Genomic DNA, 25,763 nt, shown 5'->3' with positions numbered 1-25,763 from the left:
ATTAATAAAACATGCAAACAACTGTTCCTATCCGCAAGACCAAACCCAACTTAGCAACATAAAATACAATGATGTATAAGTTCAAAAGAGATTTGATAGGTTATTTTTGTAAGCACAAAGAACAAAAAATTTTAGACACACAAGAGGATGTGTCGCTTACCTCGATCTATATATGTGCATCATACACTCTGATCACCCTATCAATTCACCTTATGAACTTCAATATAGTTTAATAAAATTTTTACAACGTTTATATGAAAACAGAAGGTAAACTTTATTTTGTAGCAGGGGTAGATCTAGCCATTTTAAAAAGGGGGTTCCCAACCCAGAGTAAAGGGGGTTCAAACTATATGCGCCCATTCAAATGCATTGATCGTCAAAAAAAGGGGGTTCAAACCACCGGAGCTTCCCCCCCACTTGGATCCACCAATGAGTAGGTAGGTGTAAAACTTGGTTGGTTAAACTTTTAAGTAAATGATCAATTAAATCAAAATAATAGGTTCGACTGTAAGTATGGACGTTGTTACGTACATATTCCAACGTTGATTCAAGTGTTTTTAATATTTTTCTTATTTTGTTCCTGTTTCAAGTCTCAGATTTAAAATTTCGGGAATACAGAAAATTTTTTGAATTAACGCATTAATAACAGCATATTTGATATTCTTGAAAATATCTAATGATTAAACAATTTCTATTACTTTCCTTCCTCAAAGCTTAGATAATAATTAATATAAGTGGATAATAAGAGATTAAAATGTTCTGTAAAATTCTTAATTTGTTTTCAAATTCAGATTTTATGAATGAAGTTTTCTACTTACCACCTGAGAAATATACATACGGATATTACTTTCCTTACCAGTCCAGACTTCGCAATTAAAATAAAACATCTAGATGACGGAGATACTTCCAACCGGAACTACGTCACCTACATGCTTTACTCTACCTGTACCCCAGTTTTGTTTTTTTCTATTTTTTTCAGTAACCTTATTACTACTATAGAAAATTACGTGGGGAGGTTGGGTGGGTAATTATCAGGTGGTAAGTAGAAAACTTCATTCATAAAATCTGAATTTGAAAACAAATTTAGAATTTCATTTCATTCATTTTCTACTTACCACCTGAGAAATATACATACGGATAGATTACAAAGCCTTACCTCTCTGGTGGTAGGGTAATTTTCTATGGCTCTGCGTCTCTTCATCCTGGGTATAATCTTTACTTTATACCACTTGTTCATTTTTAAAAACATTCTTCTGTACACTATACAATATTTACAATGTCTTTATTTTTTTTCTTCTTTTCTTTAGTCTTTTTATCTTTTTTTTTTTTTTTTTTTCGAACTGCACATTACAGTTAAAAATATATCAGTCTTTTTGATGATTTTAAAAACAATCTGTTATATACACATCAGGATAAAACCTTAACATCCACATTTCTCAAATAAAACTTGATGAAAGTTGTATCAGTAGACCAGTCAGCGGACTCTAAAATACTCTTCATACTAGCCCCATTAAATAAGGCCCATGAAGGTCCAATTGCTCTCGTACTGTGAGCTTTAACTTTAAAATCTGTATTTTCATATGCCATTTTGATGGTATTCACTAACCATCTAGAAATTGTTTGTGATGTAACCGGTTTGAATGGTTTAACCGTTGACAAGAAAAGTTTTCCTTCATCTTTCCTTGTTTCTTCTGTACGTTTCAAATAAATCGCAATGGCTCTTTTAGGATCCAATTTTTTATTGTGTTCAAAGTAAGGCACAAAAATTTTAGTTCCATAATGATTTGGTCTATCTTGTTTTGATAAACCTGGTCTCAAGAAAACAAGTCCTTTCTTCTGAACATTCACAAACCCCTCTCCTATCCTCAATGCTTGTAAGTCTGAGCACCTCCTGTACGTTGTGATTGCTGTAAGAAAAACCACTTTATAAGTTAAGCATTTAATATCAGCTTTCAATAAAGGTTCAAAAGGAGACTTTTGCAACATGTCCAACACTTTTTGTAAATCCCATTCTGGGACTAAATTTACTTTAGGCGGTCTAGAATTGAAAACCCCTCTAAGTAGTCTAATAATATAGGGATGTTGCCCAATTGGAACATTATCTATTGGAGATAGCAATGACGATAACATTGACCTATAACCTGCTATAGTACGGTATTGTAAACCTGAAGTGTACAAATGAGATAAAAAATCTGCACATTCTGCTAAAGTAGCTGCATAGGGATCTTTTTCCCGTTCACTACACCAACTATGAAATCTTTTGAATTTACAAGCATAGTCTTGCTGTGTGCCAGATCTCCATGATGCTCTGAGAAGCTTTCTAGTTTCTCTTGAAAATCCCTTATTTCTGAAATTTTTGTGGAGAGCAGCCAGGCTGTTAGCGTGAACACTTCGGGATTTGGATGGTAAATGTTTGTTTTTGGTTGATAAAGAAGATTTTGCCTTATTGGTAGTTTTATTGGACTTGCTACTGATTTTTGAAGAAGCTCTGTGTACCAATGTCTTCTTGGCCACATTGGAGCTATCAGAATTAGTCGACAATTGAATTGACTCATGTGTTTTAGTACTTTTGGAATTAGACATATTGGTGGAAATGCATATGCCCACATTTTTTCCCATGATATCGACAGAGCGTCTACTGCTAGAGCACTGGGATGAGGTATCCAAGCACAAAACACTGGTCTCTTGTGATTGTGTACTGAGGCAAACAAATCTATTGTTGGTTCTCCCCACATTGCAAACACTGATTGAACTATCTGATTGTTCAGTGTCCACTCTGTGGGTTGTATTTTGTTTCGAGACAGATGATCTGCAAGAACGTTTAATTTCCCCGCTATGTGAGCTGCTCTGAATGTCAGATTGTTCTGAATAGCCATTCTCATTAGACACCATGTCTTGTAACAAAGGTGTATGGACTTGGTGCCCCCCTGTTTGTTTACATATTGAACGACTGTTGTGTTGTCGCATTTGAGTAGCACATTTTGATTTTGTAATTGTGGTAGGAAATGTTGTACTGTTCAAATTACAGCTTCCAATTCCAAGAGATTTATGTGTTGTTTCTGTTCTTGAACCGACCAAAAACCTTGAAAAATCTGATTGTTCATGTGACCCCCAAACCCTGTCTTTGAAGCATCTGTTGTTATTGTGAGGGTTGCCGACCACTGGTGTAATGATTTGCCCTTGGTAGTGTTTGCTCTGTCCAACCACCAATTCAAATGATCTTTTAGGTGTTGAGTAAATGGAATTTGATAAGTAAGATCTCTGGTGGATGGTTTCCAGAAATGAAGTAGATGTAATTGGATAGGCCTCATATAAAGGCGTGCATTGGGGATCAATTCTATGCAAGACGCTATCAAACCCAACAACATTAGATAATCTCTTGCTGTATTGTGTCCCTTCATTATGCTTAACACTAACATTTCTAACTTTAAAATTCTTTCCATAGTTGGAGAAACTATCTCCTTCTTGAAATTGAATAATGCCCCTATGTAAGTGATCTCTTGTGATGGGATAAGAGAAGATTTTTGAAGATTTACTATAAATCCCAAATTTATCAGAAGATTGAGTGTTTTCTCTCTGTCTGAAATTAGCATTTTCTCTTGAGCATTCACTAGCAACCAATCGTCCAAATAAGTTGCTAGGCGTATGTTTTGGATTCTCAAATGAGCTGCTACTACAGTAACTATTTTTGTGAACACTCGAGGTGCTTGAGAAGGACCGAAACACAGAGCTACAAATTGGTAACATTTGCCTTGTATGCAAAAACGTAGAAATTTTCTGTGTGTTTTGTGAACTGGAATATGGAGATATGCATCTTTCAGATCGAGAGACAACGCCCAGTCTTGGGGCTTTACTAGATTCAAGACTTTTGTTAAAGTGTCCATTTTGAAATGTTGCTTCCTCAGATACTGGTTGAGAGGTTTCAAGTTTATCACAGGTCTTAAATCGCCTGTTTTCTTGGGAACCAGAAAAAGTGTACTGTAAAAACCTTGATGTATCTCTGCTTGAGGTACAATCTCTATCGCATTTTTTTCTATTAAATCTTCTACCTCTGCTAAAATAATAGGTAGATTCCTCGCATTGACAGAAGTGTGTTTTATACCTGTCAAGTGAGGAGTTTCTTGAAATTCTAATTTCAAACCCTCTTGTAAAGTTTTCAGTACCCATTGATCGTCTGTTATTGATTCCCATTCCTGAATAAAATGTTTTAACCTCCCTCCCACTGGTATCTGAGGCAACAACATTAGATTTTTGGCGTCAGGAACTATACTTTTTCTTCACATTAGAGAAAGAACTTACCCATGGTTTGGTAGCTTGTGTCTGTTTACCAGATGACTTGAACTCCCCAAAGTTCTTCTTTGGTATCTTAAAGTTACTGTCAAATTTAGGCTTTTTTACAAATGTTGACTCTGAAGTAACTGTAGCCGTTGGTTTTCTTTTACCCAACTGTGAACCAAGTGTAACTCTTCTATTATCAGGTAAAACTTCAGCTAATTGTTTATTTCTGTCAGTTTTCTCTTTCATCTTGGTATCAAACTGTGAACCAAATATACCATCTGCTGTTAATGGTAAAGTCACAATTGTATTAGCATAGTCTCTAAGTTCATTTAGACCTGTATCATACATGGTAGCACGACGACGTATCATGTGGTGAAAAGCTCCAGTTCTCGCCGTCTGATCTAAACTTTTGGTTGACAAAGCAAAAATGTCTCTTACATTCTGAATTGCACTATCTAAATTTGGCGAATCAGATGTTAAATTATCCAATAAATTTCCACTTGCTTGTTGCAAATAACAAGTCGTGATCAATCCCATGCGGGCCGCAACTTGACCCTGATAAGCTAACCTTTCAAGTGACTTTAAGTTCTTAGTAAATAAACTTGGGACTCTGCCAAAAGCAGCCTTTGGCCCATATCTTTTCATCAGTAAACTTTCTACTGTATTGTCCATTGTCGGTACATTAAAGTATTCTTGACAACTTGTATCTATTGGGAAACTTAGTCTATAATTTTCCTTATAACTAGTGATTTTGTGAGGAGTCTCTGATCTCCAAGAACCACGTAAAACATCAATTTGGTTTTGTTCTAACACTAAACCCGTTTTCTCAGTCTTTAACGAAGTATAAGCATCTAGACCAAACTTGTCACCTAGTGTATGACTCACAGAATTATCTTGCTTCTCTGTTTCACAAGATTTCTCATTTCTGTTACCTAAATATTTCTGGAACCTGTCATGTTCACCAGATTTAACTAACACTGATCTACTGTCACAAGTATTGACATCTTCATGATCAGAATTTCTAGAATTCTCAGAGCCCTCTGCACTGAATAAAAAACCACTATTTTGACGTTCCGAATCCGAAATTCGAACAGATAGTGTGTCAATATCATCACCGCTATTTTGGTGCTCATTAATAGCACTATTCAACGGGATAAGAGGTCTGCGAGCAGCACTAAATGCCTCGACTGTGACCGTATTTTGATACTCATGTTCTGACCTTGGAACTTCATTTCCGGTGTCAGTACGCTTGTCTTGAAGTAAATCTAATAATTTACCCATTTTATCATTCATAGAATTGACTTGCTTGTCCTGTTGTTCAATTCTTGCTATCATACGACTTTCCAAGTCTGATAAATTGTCTTTCTTGCTACGAGAAGAAGTACGTTTCTTACCTTTCTTCCCGGGAGCGGAAGTGACTTTGTCGGAGGCCATTGAATTATCCTCTAACACAGAAGAAGTGTCTTCCTCGACATAGGCATCCGAGCCTTCACTTCTCATTATCTTAAACTTATAAAATTAAATAACTTTGAAAATATTTTTTAACGTCTGAACTCTTCGGCGCAAAAAATAAAACTGGGGTACAGGTAGAGTAAAGCATGTAGGTGACGTAGTTCCGGTTGGAAGTATCTCTGTCATCTAGATGTTTTATTTTAATTGCGAAGTCTGGACTGGTAAGGAAAGTAATATCCGTATGTATATTTCTCAGGTGGTAAGTAGAAAATGAATGAAATGAAATTAACAGACTTGTGAAAAATATTTCGCTCTTATTAAAGATGAGGACAAGATAACAAAATATTAACCGACATAGGCCGTGTACACATTGGCCGAAACTTAGTGTCGTGTTAGTGTAACGCACACGTAAGTGTTAGTGTAACTCACACGTAAACTAGACACAATTACGTTCCACTGGTAAAACTCAATGTTTACATGTAGTTTAAATCATGTTTTGTCTAAATGTAGTCAACCGTCAATGTAGTACTTGTATAGGTTAAGTGTACACAAAACTAGACATTCATAGCATTAATTTTACCATGTATATTTAAGGGAGAAACGAGTTTTGAATGAAATTGATATTTAATATAACAATTATTCATAAAGTTCATTACAGAAAATTTGTCTTGACTTGATAAATTTATTTGTAATAAAAAAAAACTTTGCGCAGCTTGTATAACCCCTTATCAAGACTCAAAGCATGGTCATCATTTCCTAACACAAACATTTGAAAAGATCTTCCCGAATCGACTAGACATACACCGAAATATTTGCCACTGGTCTTTACTCAAACAACATTTTACTCGTAAATGTCTATTATCTCAAATTCGTTAAAATGCACTTAAAAATAAAAAAAATACATTACCCACTGCCTTTGCCAAACACTTCTTGGAGTAGAAATACCTATTTAAACAAACAGAAAAGATAGCAATGTAGTTATCCTTAACATCTCAATCCTTTGTCTTTGTCTGTAAGCACGCTGCTGCGTTTTCTAATGCATAATCGGGACATCGTTAATATCTTTAAACTACATTACTATATTTTACACGAATATCGAATATGCTGTTAACTATTAATGCGTTAATTCACAAAATTTGATGTATTAATTGTGATTAAGTACCTACAGAACAAATGTTTATCCTGCACAGTGACGATCAATAATACTGCAAATTTTCATAAGGAGGGTATGTTAGTCAAATTTTTTTCCACGCGACCGTTTATCATTTTTTTTTCAAAACAAGGTGTATAGATGTGTACACATTTAATGTGAAACTAGTGTACATTTCATTAAACTAATAGACAACTTTCGAGTTCAATGCATTTCCGTCAAAAATTTAGGTTCTAATCGTAATGTGTGCGTTTAGCATGTTTAGGGGCGTCGGAACTCCCGTTTCAATGTTAACCGAGTGGTTGGAAAACAATAGAGCTATATTGCACGAATTATTCGGCAACTTGAATTGTCATAATTGTCTTTCAGCACTGATGTCACTGGGGAATTGTGATTAAGTACCTACAGAACAAATGTTTATCCTGCACAGTGACGATCACTAATACGCTTGATGAATGTTTATAGTGTAGGGATAAAGGCGATTCCCTCTATCTGGTAAATGACGTCGAAAAGGCGCGCATAATAGTTATCGGTGACAGACAAACTCCAAAGTGGTCTAGTGTAAACATGTTTACTGTTCATGGCGTTTGGTGTGAACACGGCCATAATGTGAAACAAGTGATTTACCTTGGTGAAAAAATTGATAATTTTGACTTTCCATGAAAATGGTTGCAAATCAATTTCCCATATTGCCATTTCAAATGTTTTACATAATTTATATCAACTACATGTATGTATTTTGAATTTTACTAAAACGTGAAATGTTACGTTGAACATAATGAAAGGCATGAAAAAAATTAAATGAGAAACAATGTACTTCTGTATCTTGTATTAAAAATTATGAAATTTGGGTTAAGCTTGCAGATACATTGAACCTGTACCTACATATAAAAACCTCATCATCGCATTATAGATGGCACATTTACACATTTAGACTCTGAACTAATTAAAAGAGGGACGAAAGATACCAAAGGGACAGTCAAACTCATAAATCTAAAACAAACTGACAACGCCATGGCTAAAAATGAAAAAGACAAACAGAAAAACAATACTACACATGACACAACATAGAAAACTAAAGAATAAACAACACGAACCCCACCAAAAACTAGGGGTGATATCAGGTGCTCCGGAAGGGTAAGCAGATCCTGCTCTACATGTGGCACCCGTCGTGTTGCTTATGTGATTACAAATCCGGTAAATAGTCTTATTCGGTAGGTCATATTCATGAAAGGGAAGGGGATTGTAGTTACGACTTAAGGAACATATCCGATATCATTTGTGAAACGGTTATTCCATAACATTAATGACATTTAAAAATTAAATTTTGCGTACCTTCTTTTATCCCATAACCGATCAAGAATATGTTTCTGCGAAGAAAAAAAAATGAAAAAATTTAGAGAATCGTATTTTAATTTAGTAGATTTTATTGCCATTAAATGTCTCTGTTCATCGCACACATAAAAGTGGTAATTATATAGAAAGTAGTTTCAAATTAAATAAGCTATGTATCCTATCTCTGTTAAAGAACTGTCCACATATTTTTTTTTACTCATTTCAGTTTCGAAGAAGTATGCTTTTTTTGCAACTCTATCATCTGATAGAAGTTATCTTCCTGAAAACTCCGTGGTAATGTTTGACACCGTTTCCTTGAAAGAAGGCGACGCCTATGACGGAACAACGGGTATATTTACCTGTCCTGAGGATGGATTATACCATTTCTCCTGGACCACAGTTACTAATGCTGGTAAAGATTTCACTAGCGTTTTAGTAGCAAACCACCGCAGAATTGCAGAAAATGCTGTTGATAGTGATTCAGTCAGCGATGCCATGACAGGAACCAGTAATGTTATTGTACGGATGATGAAGAGACAGAAGGCATGGATTGGAGTAATCCGCGGAAAGAATTTGAAAATGATCTGGAGTGAATCACTATGTTCTATGTTCTCAGGATTCAAGTTATGAGCCAGATAACAAGTGTATATACGCTAATTTCTTAACTGAGGGTACCCAAATTGCACCTATTTGGACAGTTTTATTAACCCACGTTTATTTATGCTTCAGACAAAAGTTCTCATAATATCATTATTTTCTATATGGTTTCACCAATTTAATTTTGAATCCATATGGAATCAGAAAAATTGGTATGACCTACAAACCATGATTTTGTATTTAGGAGTACCCAAATTGCATTCATGTTTAAGCTTTTGTTTACTTTCTTCAAATATTTTGAACAATTGGATATTATGCAATTTGGGTACTCGGTGCAATTTAGGTTCCGTTACTTTTGGTCATTTGATACACATATGTGGATCTTACTTGCTTTTGTTCATTTTGATTTAATCAAAAGAAAACGTATTTTGATAGATTTTATGCATAACCATTTATATATCTGAGTACTCTATAATTAAAACATGTATTTGAGTTTTTGCTTATACATCATCAGTAATCAATCACAATTGAAGTGTTTATCCTGCTTTCAATATGAATCAATAAATTACGATGTGACTGATACATAATACACTATTCAGACAACAATCGAACGACAAAAATAATCATGACATGTTTGATGTAGAATGCGCAAGTTGACTCGATATTTTAAATAGTTATCAAGTACCAGGATTATAATTTTATACGCCAGACGCGCGTTTCGTCTACATAAGACTCATCAGTGACGCTCAGATGAAAATAGTTAAAAAGCCAAATAAATACAAAGTTGAAGAGCATTGAGGATAAAAAATTCCTAAAAGTTGTGACAAATATGGCTAAGGTAACCTACTCCTGGGGTAAGAAAATCCTTAGTTTTTCGAAAAATTCAAAGTTTTGTAAACAGTTTTCATTTCACTTATAATCATGAAAAGTTCTCATGACCTGAATTTGATTTATGAATTAAAACGATGAGATGGATCGCAGACGGCTGAACAGAAGGGAAGGTGTTAAAATTAAATAGAAATCGAAATGAGTTAGAGATAGTGATGAGCAATAAACCTGTATTGCCATTGACTATCTATCTGAAATTAATTGCTTTCTGGTTTTCCAGTGTGTATACTAATTTTGAGTAATATCTTCTCTCTCAAAAATATACCAAGTGTTCATATGATTTTAGGAAAGAGAGACAACACCATGGTAAAATTGTTAAAAAAACAAAACAAACAAGGACGCTCCTGGGTGCAAGAATTTCTCGCTACATTGAAGACCTGTTGGTGACCTTCTGTTGTTGTCTTTTCTATGGTCGGGTTGTTGTCTCTTTGACACATTCCCCATTTCCATTCACAATTTTAATAGTTTACAAAATACTATACATGTACAAAACAAACCCAACAACATACCAGGTTCTTCTGCTGCACCATCGATTTACCACTGTCATATAACTTATTATTCATAAGTAAAGATACTGCTTCACCATTTAGCCGATTAGTATATGCTTCTTGTCTAACCCTTTTCTAAGATGTAACCAAATGTACCTCCTATAGATTTATAGGAATATGATTGGATAATGGACTACACGTAGTGACCATATATATTTGGTGTTGGTGTGTCCTAAAAATACATAGTTAGTTACCATATAGGGTTAGCAACCATATGGGGTTAGTAAGGAGTTACTTCCCTTTCAAAACAAAAAAGAAATCTGAAAGGTTTAAACAGACGATGAAACTAATAATGAATGATCAAAATACATATGTTTGCACCTGTCCTAAGTCAGGATCTGATGTTCAGTAGTTGTCGTGTGTTGATATGGTTCATAAGTGTTTCTCGTTTCTCCATTTTTTCCGTATTTTACTTTTAAAATGGACTTAGTTTTTCTGCGGGGAAATATTACATTCACTCTGTGGTTAAAGTTTTTAAAATTTTAATAACTTTCTTAAACTATCCTGGGTTTGTACCAAACTTGGACAGAAGCTTATTTATAATCATAAGGTAGTATCCAGAGGTCAATTTTGTAAAAAGATAACTCCATTTTTTCTGTATTTTACTTTTAAATGGACTTAGATTTTCTTCCAGTTAACATTACATATAGACTGCAGTTAAAGTTTTCAAAACATTTATTAGATTCATAAACTATCCTAGATTATTACCAAACTTGGACAGAAGCTTCTTACAATAATAAGATAGTGTCAAGAGGAATATTTTTATTAATTTTTTTCCTCATTTTTGTTGAGCCTGCGATTTACAGCAAAAGCAGACGAGACACTGGGTTCCGCGGAACCCTTACAAATTTTTTGTATATACAAATAGAAGTAGGTTCTTAAACATGTTAAAACTAAGTATTGAAGACTTAAACAATTTGATAGGCCGATAGTCCACATGTGAAGACAGTCAGTCGGTAAGATACATTCGTTACACTGTGTGCTTGTGACCCAGTACGATATATATGAGTTGAGTAAATTCCATATGGGGATTCTAGCTTCGCTCTCACCCTGTAAGGAATTTACTGACCCCATATATATCGTATAAGGTCACTTACACACCATGTAACTAATAATATATACCCTCGATATATGCAAGCAAATTCTATATTTTTACTTTCATCCGTCGATGGTATATCTATGGATGCATCTTAGATGTCAAAAAGACAAACTGTCGACGGTTAAAAAGAGAACTAGGACAAACAATATCAAAACACGTTATTATTGAAAAAACAAACTTCTAAGATTGAAATATATCAAACTGATGCATAGATAAATAACGTAAACGCACCAAAAACCCCGTTAAGAGCAATTGATGGTTAGTTTGTGTTTGCGGTAGCAGTGCCACCAGTTCTATTTCCAATGACAAACAGCACTCAACAATAAAATACAATGGCTGAAATCAGTAACAAGGAAAGAGAAATAGAATGTGTCCGCGACCAGTTGAAAATTTCCATAGATATATTTCACACTGATACTCCAAGGTTGACTACGGAATAATTTGGCTACTTAAGGTCCCCTTTTGTCATATAGCTCCTAACGGTTGTATGCGTGTATACAGCCCTGAATTTCAAAAGTTTGAGCGTCCCATAAATCCGTTAATGCGCATGCAAAGCCCAAAGTTTATTAAGTTGTTTTTTTTTTATCACACGCAAATGTATTTGTGGTATACAAAAAGAGGAGGAGCATTTAAAGTGATGAGTCGATGACAAATTTACAACGCCATTGCTAAACAAAAGAAACGACAAAATCACGCAACCGTTTCAATAACTCTTCATAACAAACGGATTACTGAGAAACATTAACCCTAATAAAGAAATGGGGTGACATCCATTTTTTTTTTCGAGAAACGTGATAAACATTCTAATAAAAGAGGGACAAAAGATACCAAAGGGACAGTCAAACTCATAAATCTAAAATAAACTGACAACGTTGACAGTTCTAATACAAACTGCGTTTTCAATAAAAAGAACAAAATATATATGTAACAGAACCTTCACTGGAAAACAGTTTCCTTTCGAATGTGACCTTTTTTTTGCCATAGCAGTTTATTTTTGACTTATGAGTTTGAATGTTCCCTTTTCTATAGGAACGTCGAACGTTGGTAAAAGAATAGATACGTTTATGTTTGGAATATAGAATTTAAGCACGTAATTTTCAGAGAATATTTTGTTTGAGAAAGGTTTTTTTCTATAGAGTATGTTTTGTCTTTTCTAACTCAAGGTATTCGTATCTGAGAAAGTAATTTTTCCGTCAATAAACAAAATTAAACTGATCCTTTCAATGTATTTACAAATTGCAAATTGGAAATTTAGGGCTCAACATGGAGTTAATTCAAAGATAAGAAGAAAATGTATTTTTGTCAATGAAACAATTATCAACCGGGGACCAAATGACTTAAATGTAAGCAACTATAGGTCACCATACATCCTATAACAATGAGCCAAACTCTTATAGTAAGATATAAAAGGACATGATAATACTAATTTTGAAAACAATTAACCAAAAATCACAAAGACTCTTTTGTATTATGTTTATTGTTTATGTTCAATAGTATGTTGTTGTTTTGTTAATTTGTGTTTTGGGTTGTTGTTTCATCGACATATTTCGTCATATTTCCACATATTTCTTACAAATATATAATCTGTGAGCCACTAGAAACTCAATTACTTGATATAACTTATTTGCAATTTAATAGATTAATTTAAACTTACATTTTCTTTGAAATTTGAGCAATATTTGAAAGTCAAATATTAGATCTGGCAAGTGACAAATGGTTTTCTGAAGATATCGTTTATCTGAAAGGAACAGTGACGTCATGAGAATCATTGTTTGATGTAACAATGTAGCAGAAAACTTAATTTGAATTGCCCGCAAATTTGTAATTAATCTTCACCTGTAATATTGAAAATTCTCATTTAAACCATAACGAAATAAAATCACTTGATACTGTACATGTAACTATAAATATGAACAGTTAATCAAAGACGTTGAAATGCATCAGTGATTCAAGACTCGTGAGAATTTTAATAAGGACCAGTCACAAGTCGGAGTCTTTCAAATTTTACACAACTGCAGAAAAGGATGCATAGGACATAAGGACTGAGAAACACACGATAAACCTCACCGTCTCTGTTTAAAAGGTTGAAGATGATAAATTTGAAAAACTATGTTAGATAAAAATAAATGGTGGGAGAGGGAAAATGTACCAATTTAAAGTTTATACTCCATTACTAGATATGAACAGCCATATAATACACATAATTATGAATACAATGTTATTATTTGACCGTTCACGTTTACATCGAATAAATTTTCTCAATATAGGGGTATAAACGAATAGTCAATCACTAAGAAAAACAAATACAAAAAACATAAAAAAAAACATAAAAGCAAAATAACAACGAAAATATGTTGACTTTAATAAATGTATTGGAATGCCCCATCAATTTGTCGACCACATTGTTGCCAACATCCTTTATCAATGTCTTCTGCAGTAAAATTCCAGAACCGTGAACGGTTTGCTTGAAATATTTATGTTTCACTTAATAGTTTTACCTTGATATGTATTCTATATGTGTCTCGAGTTGATTGCGTTGGCATAAATATAAGTGCTTTTCGGGATTATAAGATTCAAAATTTAAGAACCCATAACTGTTCCCATTGCATTTTTGTCTATGGTGTTTCCAATAGTAAATAAACGTCTGGTAGATTACATTTCCAGGATATCTTTTTTAATATGTTAAACAAACAGTTAATCTGCGTTGATTTTGAGTGAAACTGTTTCCTGGCAATTTGTTTTCTCTGAGGATGTTTCGGGTAGTAGAAATTGATTGTATACCAATATATCCTTCTGTTAGAATCAGTACAGATATTATATTGTACAACTTCTGGAGTGTTTTGTGGAGGGATAGAATTTGCTTGAGCTTACGTTTGTGAAATGTCTCATGTTTTTCCATATTGGTTTTATCCGGAACTAAAATTTCCAGCCCGTATATTAAGGTTGGTATGATATATGTTTTCAGTATATGTATACAGGTGCAGGGGTCTAATCCGTTATTTGATGTCCATGATATCTGTCAGACATTAGACTGTAATCGGTTCCTCTTGCTTTTGTGATTTTGTAATTAACATTGTTCTCAATGTTTTCGCAATTTTCGATGTCTGTATGCCTAAATGTACTGCTTTATCTACATTTGGAAGTATTTAAATGTAAATCAATGCTAGAGTTGTAATGTTTAGTCTTACGATCTTTCATTTCAATAAATACACTCTCTTGGGATTTAAGTTTAAAATTTTCTTAGCAGCTGACTTTATATGCCATGTTGAGGAGAATCTGAGTTTCTTCATGATTTATACAGTTGATTGCTATGTCATCCGCACAGGCCCAATGTTCATGCCAAGTCCACTGTGCTCACGATTTGTGTAGGAGTGAGTCTACATAAGTTTTATAGAAATCCGCCCTCAGAAAGCCGCCTTCGGTTACTCGTTGTTAAATGCACTTCAGTGACCAGCCCTCCATATTTAACAGATGATGAAGCATTCGTGTGTAGGCTGTTAATCGAGGTCCAATGGTGGTCTTGTATTCACATGTGATACAATCTACGCATCATTTTGTGGTACACTACAACATCAAAATGCATATTCAGCTTCTAGTAGTTTAATGATAAAGAGTAGTCCTAGATCTAACTCTTCTCTCCCAGCCTCTTATATAATACAACAAGTATTTATCGGTGCACAGTTTTTTTGTAAATCCTCGTTGTAGGTTACCTTAGTGTGCATTGGTATCTGGTGGTATTCTGTTTTTTGAGGATCGATTCGATGATTGTTCAAAGTAGGGATATAACAGTTATCCCTTTATAATTCTTATAATTCTTAATATCGAGAAAAAAAACTTTGTTTTTGTACACAGAATATCTTACACCATTCCTGATTTATATATTGCTAGGATGGTATTGTGTGTACAATCAAGGACTCATCTCCTCCTTCAAGGAAATGTTCAATCGTATGATCGAATTTATCTGTTGTTTTCCTTTATTAGGTCTTTCCACTTTTCGTGGAAAGACCTTTTGTTTTTCTTCTGATTATTTTTTTTTCTTCTGCCGTCGGAGATGCTTTTTTGTCTTACAACATATCGAATGGATTTCTTGGCCAATGATGTTGTACAGTAATGGGGGTTTAAAAACTCACCCTGTGTGACCGAACAATTATTCTTATAGGAGTTATCTCCTGCGTCCCATTTTTTCTTGTTATCGCTATATCTCTAAAACCATAAAAGATTTTAGCAAACTGTTTTCACCAAATTGTTTGTTTAGTCTTGAGAATGATTTAGTTTATTTTGACTTGAGTGATTAAAAGACATCTTATGGGAGTTATTTCCCTTTGAAAATTTAAGATAGGCGATTTGTTGGATAAATTCATACGTTATAAGTGGTAGAGGCCTATAGTCTTTTGATATGAAATCCTTGGTCCATTTGAAGGAATTGAGGTCAAGGTCAAAGGTCAAGGTTCTAAATTTTGAATTTTGCTTGTTATCGTTATTCCACAGAAACTGTGACAGTAAATGATATGATGTTTTTGACAAATAACTGTTTACAATAAGGCGCAACTTCAACCTATTCAGTCCAAGTGTTTTGGTTAACCCTTATAGGAGTTTTCTCCCCTTATGTATTTCAAATCAGTATTTCTCCACAACCATACAAGTGATTGACCTCCGGTCTTCCGTTTTGAGTTCACTGACCTATGACCTTAAAATTGAGATCAAGGTCGAAGGTCAAGGTCTTGTTATAAATTTTGAATTTTGCTGGTTATCGTTATTCAAAAGAAACTGTTACAGTTAATGATATGATTTGTTTGCCAAATTAATGTTTACAAAAAGGCGTAACTTCAACCTATTTCAGTCGATGTGTTTTGGTTAACCCTTATAGGAGTTTCCTCCCCTTATGTCTTTTAAATCAGTATTTCTCCACAACCATACTAATGATTGACCTTGGGTCTTTTTATTTGAGATCACTAACCTATGACCTTGAAATAGAGGTCAAGGTCAAAGGTCAATTTGACGTTCTATATTTTGACCTTTGCTAAAAATTATTTTCTGTTCATAATAAAACGATTAAGTCTTTTGCATATACCTATTAATCTTATTTTTTTACATTAATTTGAAGAATCAAATTACATCAACAAGGAGGGACATTTTCTAACATCGTTTTTTAAATTTCATTCTTATTATCAAGGTGGAAAGACCTTCAATTGTTCTCTGAAGAATTGGTTTTTAATTTATAATAGTTATACATATAGTTAATTATTGGCATTTTGTCATGCGTTATGTAAGATGTTTTCTTTACCAGAAAGTATTTAATTTTCGACAACTAAATCTTAAAGACATCATTTTAATTATCCTCTCTGCTTGTGGATCAACATGTGAAAGGTTTCACTGTCTTTAATTAGTTATGATGATTTCTGTTCTATATACGCTCCTAAATTGCTGCCTTTAAGTCTTTCTTTCTGTGAGAGTAGGATTATCAAAGTAATGTTTACCTTCCTTGTACCATTCAAAGTTTGCTAATTTTATTTCACTATATCCTTCGGATATGAATGGGTTCCTCACCTGAAGGTTTTCTGTTTTTCATGTTTTTGTTTAGCGGGTATACATTTTAGAGCAGCATTTCCCAAGGTATCTGATATATAAGTGACCGCATTTATCACGTTATTGTTTGTATTTAGATTGTCCAAAGATTTAAGATTTTAGTCGGATAAAATTCCTTTAATTGTTTCCTCATATGTTATTTTGTCAATTCGGTCCCAGATAAATCTGATTTTACTGTTAGCTGTAAAATTGTGTTATAATCTTAACAACTTTAAAAATATACAATATGTTAACAAAAACAAAAAAAGGCATATAGACAGAGCACATAAGCAAACATGAAAGACAAGAAAACATAAGATGCACACACTTTTTCATGGCTTTCGTCTTCAGTGAATATCCTATTTCACTGCATTTTACGACAAAACAACTGTTAATAACTATATAAAAAGATGCAGACAATTATTGCTTTGTTGGGGAAATTAACCTCATAATTTAGAGTCGAAAATTTAGTTATAATATTTTCTTTTTAAATTAAATTATCTCAAAAGGTTTTATAACATATATAATCTATTTATTTAAAGAACAAAAATAATGATTTTGTTTATATAAAGTTGTATCTAGAATTTTAAATGAAGAACATTTCAAAACAAAATGTATCCGGTTCTCTTCTACAATTCCACATAACGACAGATTGCACTGACTTGTCGTTTATTAAATTTAGACATGTCACACTAAAGATTATATACACACGTAGTACATGCTAGTTTTGATTCGGTGCAAGCACGTAGACGGCCTGTATGACAGGACCTTACTATCATATTTATTGTTAATTTATTCTCGTCATGAACATGAATGAAATATTTTCCATTGGACGTTAAACAACCAACAGTCAACATTCAATCCACCCAATGGATTTTTACATACCATCTATGTTTCCGTGGAGGGTCAGTAAAAACCATATAACTTATCATATTGGAAATGCTGTGCCCATTGTCGTTTCTTTAGATGCTATAATATATGTCACAATTGATCCCCCTAGCGTATCTTAGTAATACTATATTTTTTTAATGTAAAATCTATTCACCAAGACGAACGGATCTATGAGATAGAGAGGAACTTTATGTATTTTTATTTCATATTACACTGTCTTTAAAATATATGGTATTCAATTAAAATGTAGGTTGACCTTTATAGATATAGGAAGATGTGGTGTGAGTGCCAATGAGACAACTCTCCATCCAAATAACAATTTATAAAAGTTGACCATTATAGGTCAATGTACGGCTTTCAACACGGAGCCTTGGCTCACACCGAACATCAAGCTATAAAGGACCCCAAAATCACTAGTGTAAAACCATTCAAACGGGAAAACCAACGGTCTAATCTATATAAAAAAACGAGAAACACGTATAAATTACATTAACAAACGACAAATACTGTACATCAGATTCCTGACTTAGGACAGCTGCAAACATTTGCACCGGGATTAGACGTTTTAATGGTACCAAACCTACTACCCTTTTCTGAAACAATAGCATAACATCACAACATAGAAAAACACACGATAAAATATCAATTGGCAGGCTTAACTCAATCAAAAAACGTAAATTAACATTATGTTTATAATTAAGGTAATGAATCACGTTTACAGCCTTTACCTCTTATGCTGCTATACGGAGGGAATATTTAAATTGTATTTAACCTAAAATGTTCACTGTTCACAAAATGTTTCTGAATTCTTCTATAATACCTAGTATAAATACAAGGAAAAGATGTATAATTAATTGCCTATAAGAAAAATTTCCACCAGAGACCAAAAAACGTAGACGTAAGCAACTTATTTATTAGTCCAGTCCTGGACTTAGTGACTTACTTTTATTTTTGTTGGGTTTTTTTGTTGTTGTTGTCGTTGAAGTAATAGAGGTAAAGCTTGACTCAGTGACATCAGCAAAAACAAAATGATAATCTTTTACCTTGCCATAAAGGATAAAGAACCCCAACGGAGATACTCGTTTATTGTGTTGATTGCAAAACGATACAAGGAAATAAAACATTAGTTCATGTAAATTTAGAAATAATGCTGCCGACCTAAAATCATTTATTTACAAAGTGTGACTTGACCATTCTATTGTTTCAATGAAAGTCCGGATTATAGAGAAAATATATCATCCAACAAATGACCCCATATTGAGTACACCATATCGTTTACAAAGAGAAGACTTTTGGATAAGAGAGTTGGGAACAGCCATTCCCTATGGATGCAATGACAAAATTGATGGTGTAGGTATTTTGTCTAGTCCCAGGTGTAGTACCGTCAATACATTACAATTATTTAATACTTCTGCTCGACGAATTAGAAGTCATGGTCACAGAAAAAATATATCACCAGCTGTACACACCGTGACTATTGATAGTCTATTAACGTCTGTTCAAAAACCTTTAGGAATTCATCACATTAGAACTAAATTATACTCCATTCCATTGTCAAAACTTTCTTTACTATTTCAAGATGCCAAAAATACTTCCGTTACTGATTCTCGTTCTGTTTTGTATAGATTAGTTGCAATAATCATGGACATTGCTAACCATAGACTATTCAAACCCATATCCACTAGATCCAATGGTGAGGAAAAACGTTATTTTTTTAAGGTAGAATTCGCCAATAAAGGTTTAGATGCTGTAAATATAAGCAATATTTTCCATCAAAAATCTGTACAAAAAACTATACCTGATTACTTCAAAAATAAAGCTACACCTGTTATTTCTTATACTTAAACCAAGTCTATTGCATCCAAGATTTTCAACCACAAGAGAGTTTTAGAGTCTTTTAACCTCAAAGATACAAAGTCCAAGCCTCCGGATTGCTCATGTACATCGTCACAATACAATTACAGTCCAGCTGGTCATATTATTACTGGTGACCTTGGCATCGTTACCAATGAACAACTAAGAGAGTTGTTAGCCAAGGGACCAAAATATAGAATCCCCCAGCCCATCAACTGGAAAAAGAATTTCAAGTTACTGATGGATGCAGTTGAGGACTATGCAAGAAAATGGGTAAAGCGCGAACCAGACGAACAAGAACTGGACACTTTGTCTGAATGGATCAAAGCTATTCGATCATGCATTCAGAAGCGCATACATAAACTACGATATAATATGAGTACTAGAGTTTCTAACCCTTTCAAGAATCCGGAGGTTGTGGATGCTTTATCCTCTTTGCATGACAACTTTGTCGTTGTTCCAGCAGACAAAGCCTCCAATAATATTGTCTTCATATATAAAAAAAACATTATTTGCAATGTCTCACTACAGAGCTTGGAATTGATAAAACTACTGGTAATCCTACATATTCTTTAACATCATTTACCAAGGACGAAGTTTTACAAAATCATAAATCTGTCCTTCTTTCTTTTGGTATTAACATCAAAGAAAACGAAGAAAACTTGCCCTTATTATACTGGATACCTAAATTACACAAAAGTCCATATAAAGAACGATACATAGCTGGTTCTTCAAAATGTTCGACTAAACATCTTTCTAAAGTACTGACTACTATTCTTTCTACAGTTAAAGATGGGCTTCAAAAATATTGTGAGGAGATATATTCTACCAGTGGTGTTAACCAGATGTGGATTCTCAAAAATTCCAAAGATCTACTGCCTAACCTTCGATCACAATCTTTGCAATTTTGCAGCAACATAAAAACTTTTGATTTTTCTACGCTATATACTACTATTCCCCATGCTCAGTTGAAAGATCGACGTCACCATCTCATAAAACAGAGCTTTTTCTATAAAAATGGGAATCGTAGATACAAATTTCTTGTTTTGGCTTACACTAATTCATATTTTGTGAAGAATCACACTGAATCTTCCAGAAAATATACTGAAGATGATATTATCAAAATGCTGGACTTTTTGATCGACAATATATTTGTTGAGTTTGGAGGATTTATATTTCAACAGGCAATCGGTATTCAAATGGGTACTAATTGTGCACCCCTGCTGGCTGATTTGTTTTTGTACTTGTATGAAGCAGAATTCATTCAGAACCTTTTAAAAGACAAAAAGAAAAAGCCCCTTGCGAAATTCTTTAATTTTACTTTCCGATATATTGATGATGTTCTATCATTGAATAAATCATACTTAAGCCAATACTTACATCTCATATATCCCAGTGAACTTGAAATTAAGGATACTACTGATACTAGAAGGACTGCTTCATACCTTGATCTTTTCCTCAATATTGACGTAGATGGACGACTTCACACGAAAATCTATGACAAACACGACGATTTCAACTTCCCAATTATCAATTTCCCATTTCTCAGCAGTAACATACCATCTGCCCCTTCGTATGGTGTTTACATATCACAATTGATACGTTATTCACGTGCTTGTTCACACTATACGGACTTCATATACAGGAGTGTGCTCCTTACGCAGAAACTTCTCCAACAAAGTTATGAGGAGGACAGATTAAAATTGACACTCCGTAAATTTTATGGACACCATCACGAATTGGTGGATCCATACGATGTGTCGTTAACCAAACTAGCTATGGACATTTTTACCACATGGTAGATTGTGGTTTGTCATTATGTCTTCTAATCTTTTAATTACCAAACGTGACTTATTCCCGATTGTGACTGTTTTGCTGAGTGTGAATTCGCATTACTATAAGACGTGTTACGGTACTTGTCTATGTATTCATGTATTTAGTTTAAATGTTTAATGTTATATTTGTAATTCTCATCGGATTTTGTCAAATGTGTTGACGTCTTTTCTATTATATTTATGTGTTATGGAAAGAAAAATTAATCACCGCCGTCATTTATTAGATTTAATTTTGGTCAACGTAATCTGTACGATAATTTACGTTTGAAGTTGGATTCATAACAAACTGGACATATATATATTATAGTTAATTGCTATTAATAAGTATTGCAATATGCATTGTGTTTAAATGCAATATCAGTATTTAGTTCTATTTCAATCTTTAATCAATCCTAATTCTATCTTACTTTTGAGATATAGTTTTTCATATATGACGTCATTATTTTGCTGTTTCAGAAATTTCATATATTCAAATGTGACGTAATTGTTAATGCCTTTTCACCATCGTATGTGACGTCATTTTCATAATTTACTGCGTTGAGGCCTGGACTGAGTCGGGTGTGTCTATTCTGTGTTGGTCTTTGCATTATGTATTCGTGTTTGTTTTATGTAATGAGTTAATACTTCAGTTTCATTATGTATATCTGTTATATTCATTTGATAAAATTCACTGTTTGCAATAGCATTAATTGTTCTAAATAATAAGGATGTTCTTATCCCAAGCATAGAAACATAGCCGTATTTGACACAACCTTTTTCAACTTTTGATCTTCAGTGCTGTACAACTTTGTACTTTTTTTCGCTTTCGATCTTTTATATCTGGGCGTCACTGGTGAGTCTTGTGTGGACGAGGCGCGTTTTTGGCGTATTGAATTTTAAACCTGATGCTTTTTGTTATTCATTAATCATGTGTTTCTTTGTCTAATACGTTCTCCTATTTATTTGTATTGTAGGCCTGTAATATTATGTTGTCATTTCAATGTTATATTTAACATTGCCATTAAAGTGCGAGGTTTGGCATGCCACAAAACCAGGTTCAACCCACCATTTTTTTCTTTAAAAATGTCCTGTACCAAGTCAGGAATATGGCCATTGTTATATTATAGTTCGTTTCTATGTGTGTTACAATTTAACGTTGCGTCGTTTGTTTTCTCTTATTTTTGAGTGTAAAATGACATTGCGATAAGACGTGTCACGGTACTTGTCTATCCCAAATTCATGTATTTGGTTTTGATGTTATATTTGTTATTCTCGTGGGCTTTTGTCTGATGCTTGGTCCGTTTCTGTGTGTGTTACATTGTAGTGTTGTGTCGTTGTTCTCCTCTTATATTTATGCGTTTCCCTCAGTTTTAGTTTGTTACCCCGATTTTGTTTTTTGTCCATGGATTTATGAGTTTGAACAGCGGTATACTACTGTTGCCTTTATTTGTGACTGTTCCCAATCTTATTGTATATAAACGACATATAGATGTGTTGATTATACATGTCTCAAGGCACTTGATGTTGAATTGACTACACTTGAATAAAACAAACATTTTGCACCTATCAATGTAAACACTTGTACTTACTTGCAGTACTTGTTTGTGTGTTATGATTACTAACATAGTTTTTTATATATATATGTTTTTTTATAGCTTGAACTTGTAATGCGAAGAAAGTGCATAAAGGTTGTTCCTATCCTTATGAATAAAATATGTTTTGAAACTTGTTTACTGCGAGTTATTTTACAAACGTAAAAACGGTCGCAATAATACCTCTACGTCATTATATATTCGTACTATATGTTTGCAACTATTCCTTGCAGCTGTGATTTGTTGAAATGGTCGCATAGGTTGGTGAATGTCCATGATATGTGCGGACGTAAAAATGGTATTATACGACGTTTGCATAAATTGACAGCTGGTTGTTGTTCACGTGATCTTTACTTAGTTTTTATCTTGAACATTATACTAAAGAACACGTGGTATCAAATGTAATATATTAATGCTGACACATTGAAACACGCGTCTTTTACATGATATACGTCATTATAAAATATGGAGATAGGATATGTTTGCAATGAAACTTCTATCCATCAGAGACCAACTTACTAAAATATCGGTCACCATTTAATTGGCCTTATCTGCCGTATTTGACACGACTTGTTGTACTTTTAGGTTTGAATGTTTTACCTCTTCGTATTAGTTTATGCCCTTCAACTCTTTTTGATTCGAGCACCACTATAGGCCTTTATGTAGAAGAGCACTCGCATGACGTACCTAATTGTAAGTCAGGTATCTTTGATGAGTTTCTACGCGATCTTTTGACATATACTTATACAACCGCTTTATGTGTTGATAAAGTTACAGCCGATAATAAAAAATACATTACAGATAAACCTAGTGAAATCTTTTTGGGAATTGTATCATCCATTGCACAACAAAATACCATGGTAAGAAAAATTACATGTAAAATAAGCCAACCACTCGGTCATATTACGCCACGTAAGAGTAGATTGATTGATTGATGATTGATCAATGTCCCATGTAATAACAATATAAGGATAACAAGAGACTAAAAGTGAAGCGATAAGACTGCATAACAGGTAGACACTGTTAGATCAGCTGTTCGAAACCATCTTGAAGGATGCAGCAATCGAATGACATGTAAAACATCGGTCAATAAAACAAACTATACAGAGTTTCAACTTGAAATTAGAATTAAAAAAAATTACAGTTAGATGACTTTGTATTCAATTTGAAAAGCAAACGAAGTAACAAGATACACTTATCCATCTGAAAGGAGTAGGTCCGATAAGGACCGATTTTGGCCTCAAATTTCAGGTTCATCTGACGAAAGAATTTGACCACTTTTTATTCACTTAAGTGTCTATTTCATTTGAATCAATCAGTTTATGTGAAAGATTTTAACTTAATGTAGTCATTAAAAACGATCCGATTCAAGCTAAAATATGAAAAATCTATCAAATATGCTGAAAATGTCACTTTTCAGATGGTTTTTGTCAAAAATGAAAGTGGCCGCATCCGTGTTCATCCTCAACCTTTACATATTTCATGTATTATACTAAAATACAACTTTCATTTCAAAATTAAGGATGAACACGAATGCGGCCACTTTCGTTTTACACGAAAACCGTCTAAAATTTAACTAAAATACTATAAATTGTGAAGATTTCAGTCATTTAGAATGACTTTATGGTGCTAGTACCCGATATAGGTGCATTGTATTGTCAAAAACAGTCCATATTTATGTAGCAGAAGCATTCTACTGTCCAATAAATAACTAAAAGTTTTCATTTTAACAATTTTGTAAAACTGCTATATTTTGGGGCTAAAAAGGGGTCTTACTGGACCTACTCCTTTGACCAACTAAACTGTACTTCTTTTGAATACACAAATGATTGAGGATTGAGAAAACATCTACTATACATTTAGAGTTTGTTTGGCATTATTTTCAGTCAGAAGTTGTGTTGATCAACTTCATTTCAGTATTGATGTTTGTAAATGTCATGACTGTTTAGTTTATATATGTAATGAATCTGTAGTAATAGGTCGGTTTCATTAGATTTTTTTCTGATTATGTGTTCAAAGAGACGAAACTGGTTCTGTAAAGATTTCTAACTTTGAGAACAATTGACATGATAAAGAAAAACTCTTCAAACTGATAACACCTATGAATATCACTAAGTCTTATAAAAAATAAAGTGCACTCATATGAAAGTAGATTTAAAAACCGGAAGACATGAACTTTCAAAACAAATTTAAATTTCAAAAATCGGCATTTGAATTTTAAATTTTAAACGTAAACAGTGTCTGATTTAAACTGCAGAGATATTTGAATGCTCAATACTGAACTTTGAATACCATATTGTCATATTTGAATTCTAATTTCTCATATACATTATTTTGGTCTATTGTGGTTAGTTATATTATTTGCAATCATACCACATCGTTTTATTCCTCAGATATAGAGTAAACCATTGATATGTTAATTCTATAAGCATTCAACACACACGTTTGGATCATATTAAAAATCTTGAGAAGAATTTCATTCGCCTAGCGCCTAGGATACGTTACCTTCTCTCAAATGGTACCTTTTGCAAAATGTTCTTTCTGGACATGATTTATCTTTCTAGAACAGAACAAAATATATTGTATATATACTTGCATAAGTGCGATCGAATTTGTACGATAATCATTATACATCATATAAAATCGTTGAACAACCATTGTTGTTAAATCTACCACTTCACAAACATGATTTGAAGCACT

At 33.5% G+C, this 25,763-nt stretch overlaps 2 protein-coding genes across 3 annotated transcripts in view; one reads left to right on the top strand and one right to left on the bottom strand.

Moving 5' to 3' along the window:
- Positions 1-9,304, top strand: part of LOC143085009 (complement C1q tumor necrosis factor-related protein 5-like) — a 29,172-nt gene extending 19,868 nt beyond the window's left edge. For both annotated transcript variants that reach the window (XM_076261134.1, XM_076261133.1), the window contains one exon: positions 8,442-9,304. In XM_076261134.1, the coding sequence (XP_076117249.1) occupies positions 8,442-8,845 (404 nt within the window). In that variant the 3' untranslated portion in view covers positions 8,846-9,304. The remainder of the gene's footprint in view (positions 1-8,441) is intronic.
- On the bottom strand, positions 1,282-5,856 carry LOC143085007 (uncharacterized). Its single transcript, XM_076261131.1, has 2 exons — positions 4,300-5,856; positions 1,282-1,907 (listed from the first exon to the last, which is right to left on the bottom strand). The coding sequence occupies exons 1-2, from the start codon at positions 5,776-5,778 to the stop codon at positions 1,866-1,868; spliced, it is 1,521 nt and encodes a 506-aa protein (XP_076117246.1). The 5' UTR covers positions 5,779-5,856; the 3' UTR covers positions 1,282-1,865.
- Positions 9,305-25,763: the final 16,459 nt, after the last annotated feature.

This window comes from Mytilus galloprovincialis, chromosome 8 (genome assembly GCF_965363235.1).
Source record: "Mytilus galloprovincialis chromosome 8, xbMytGall1.hap1.1, whole genome shotgun sequence".
Taxonomy (NCBI): domain Eukaryota; kingdom Metazoa; phylum Mollusca; class Bivalvia; order Mytilida; family Mytilidae; genus Mytilus; species Mytilus galloprovincialis.
This window is presented reverse-complemented; position numbering and strand designations above follow the sequence as displayed.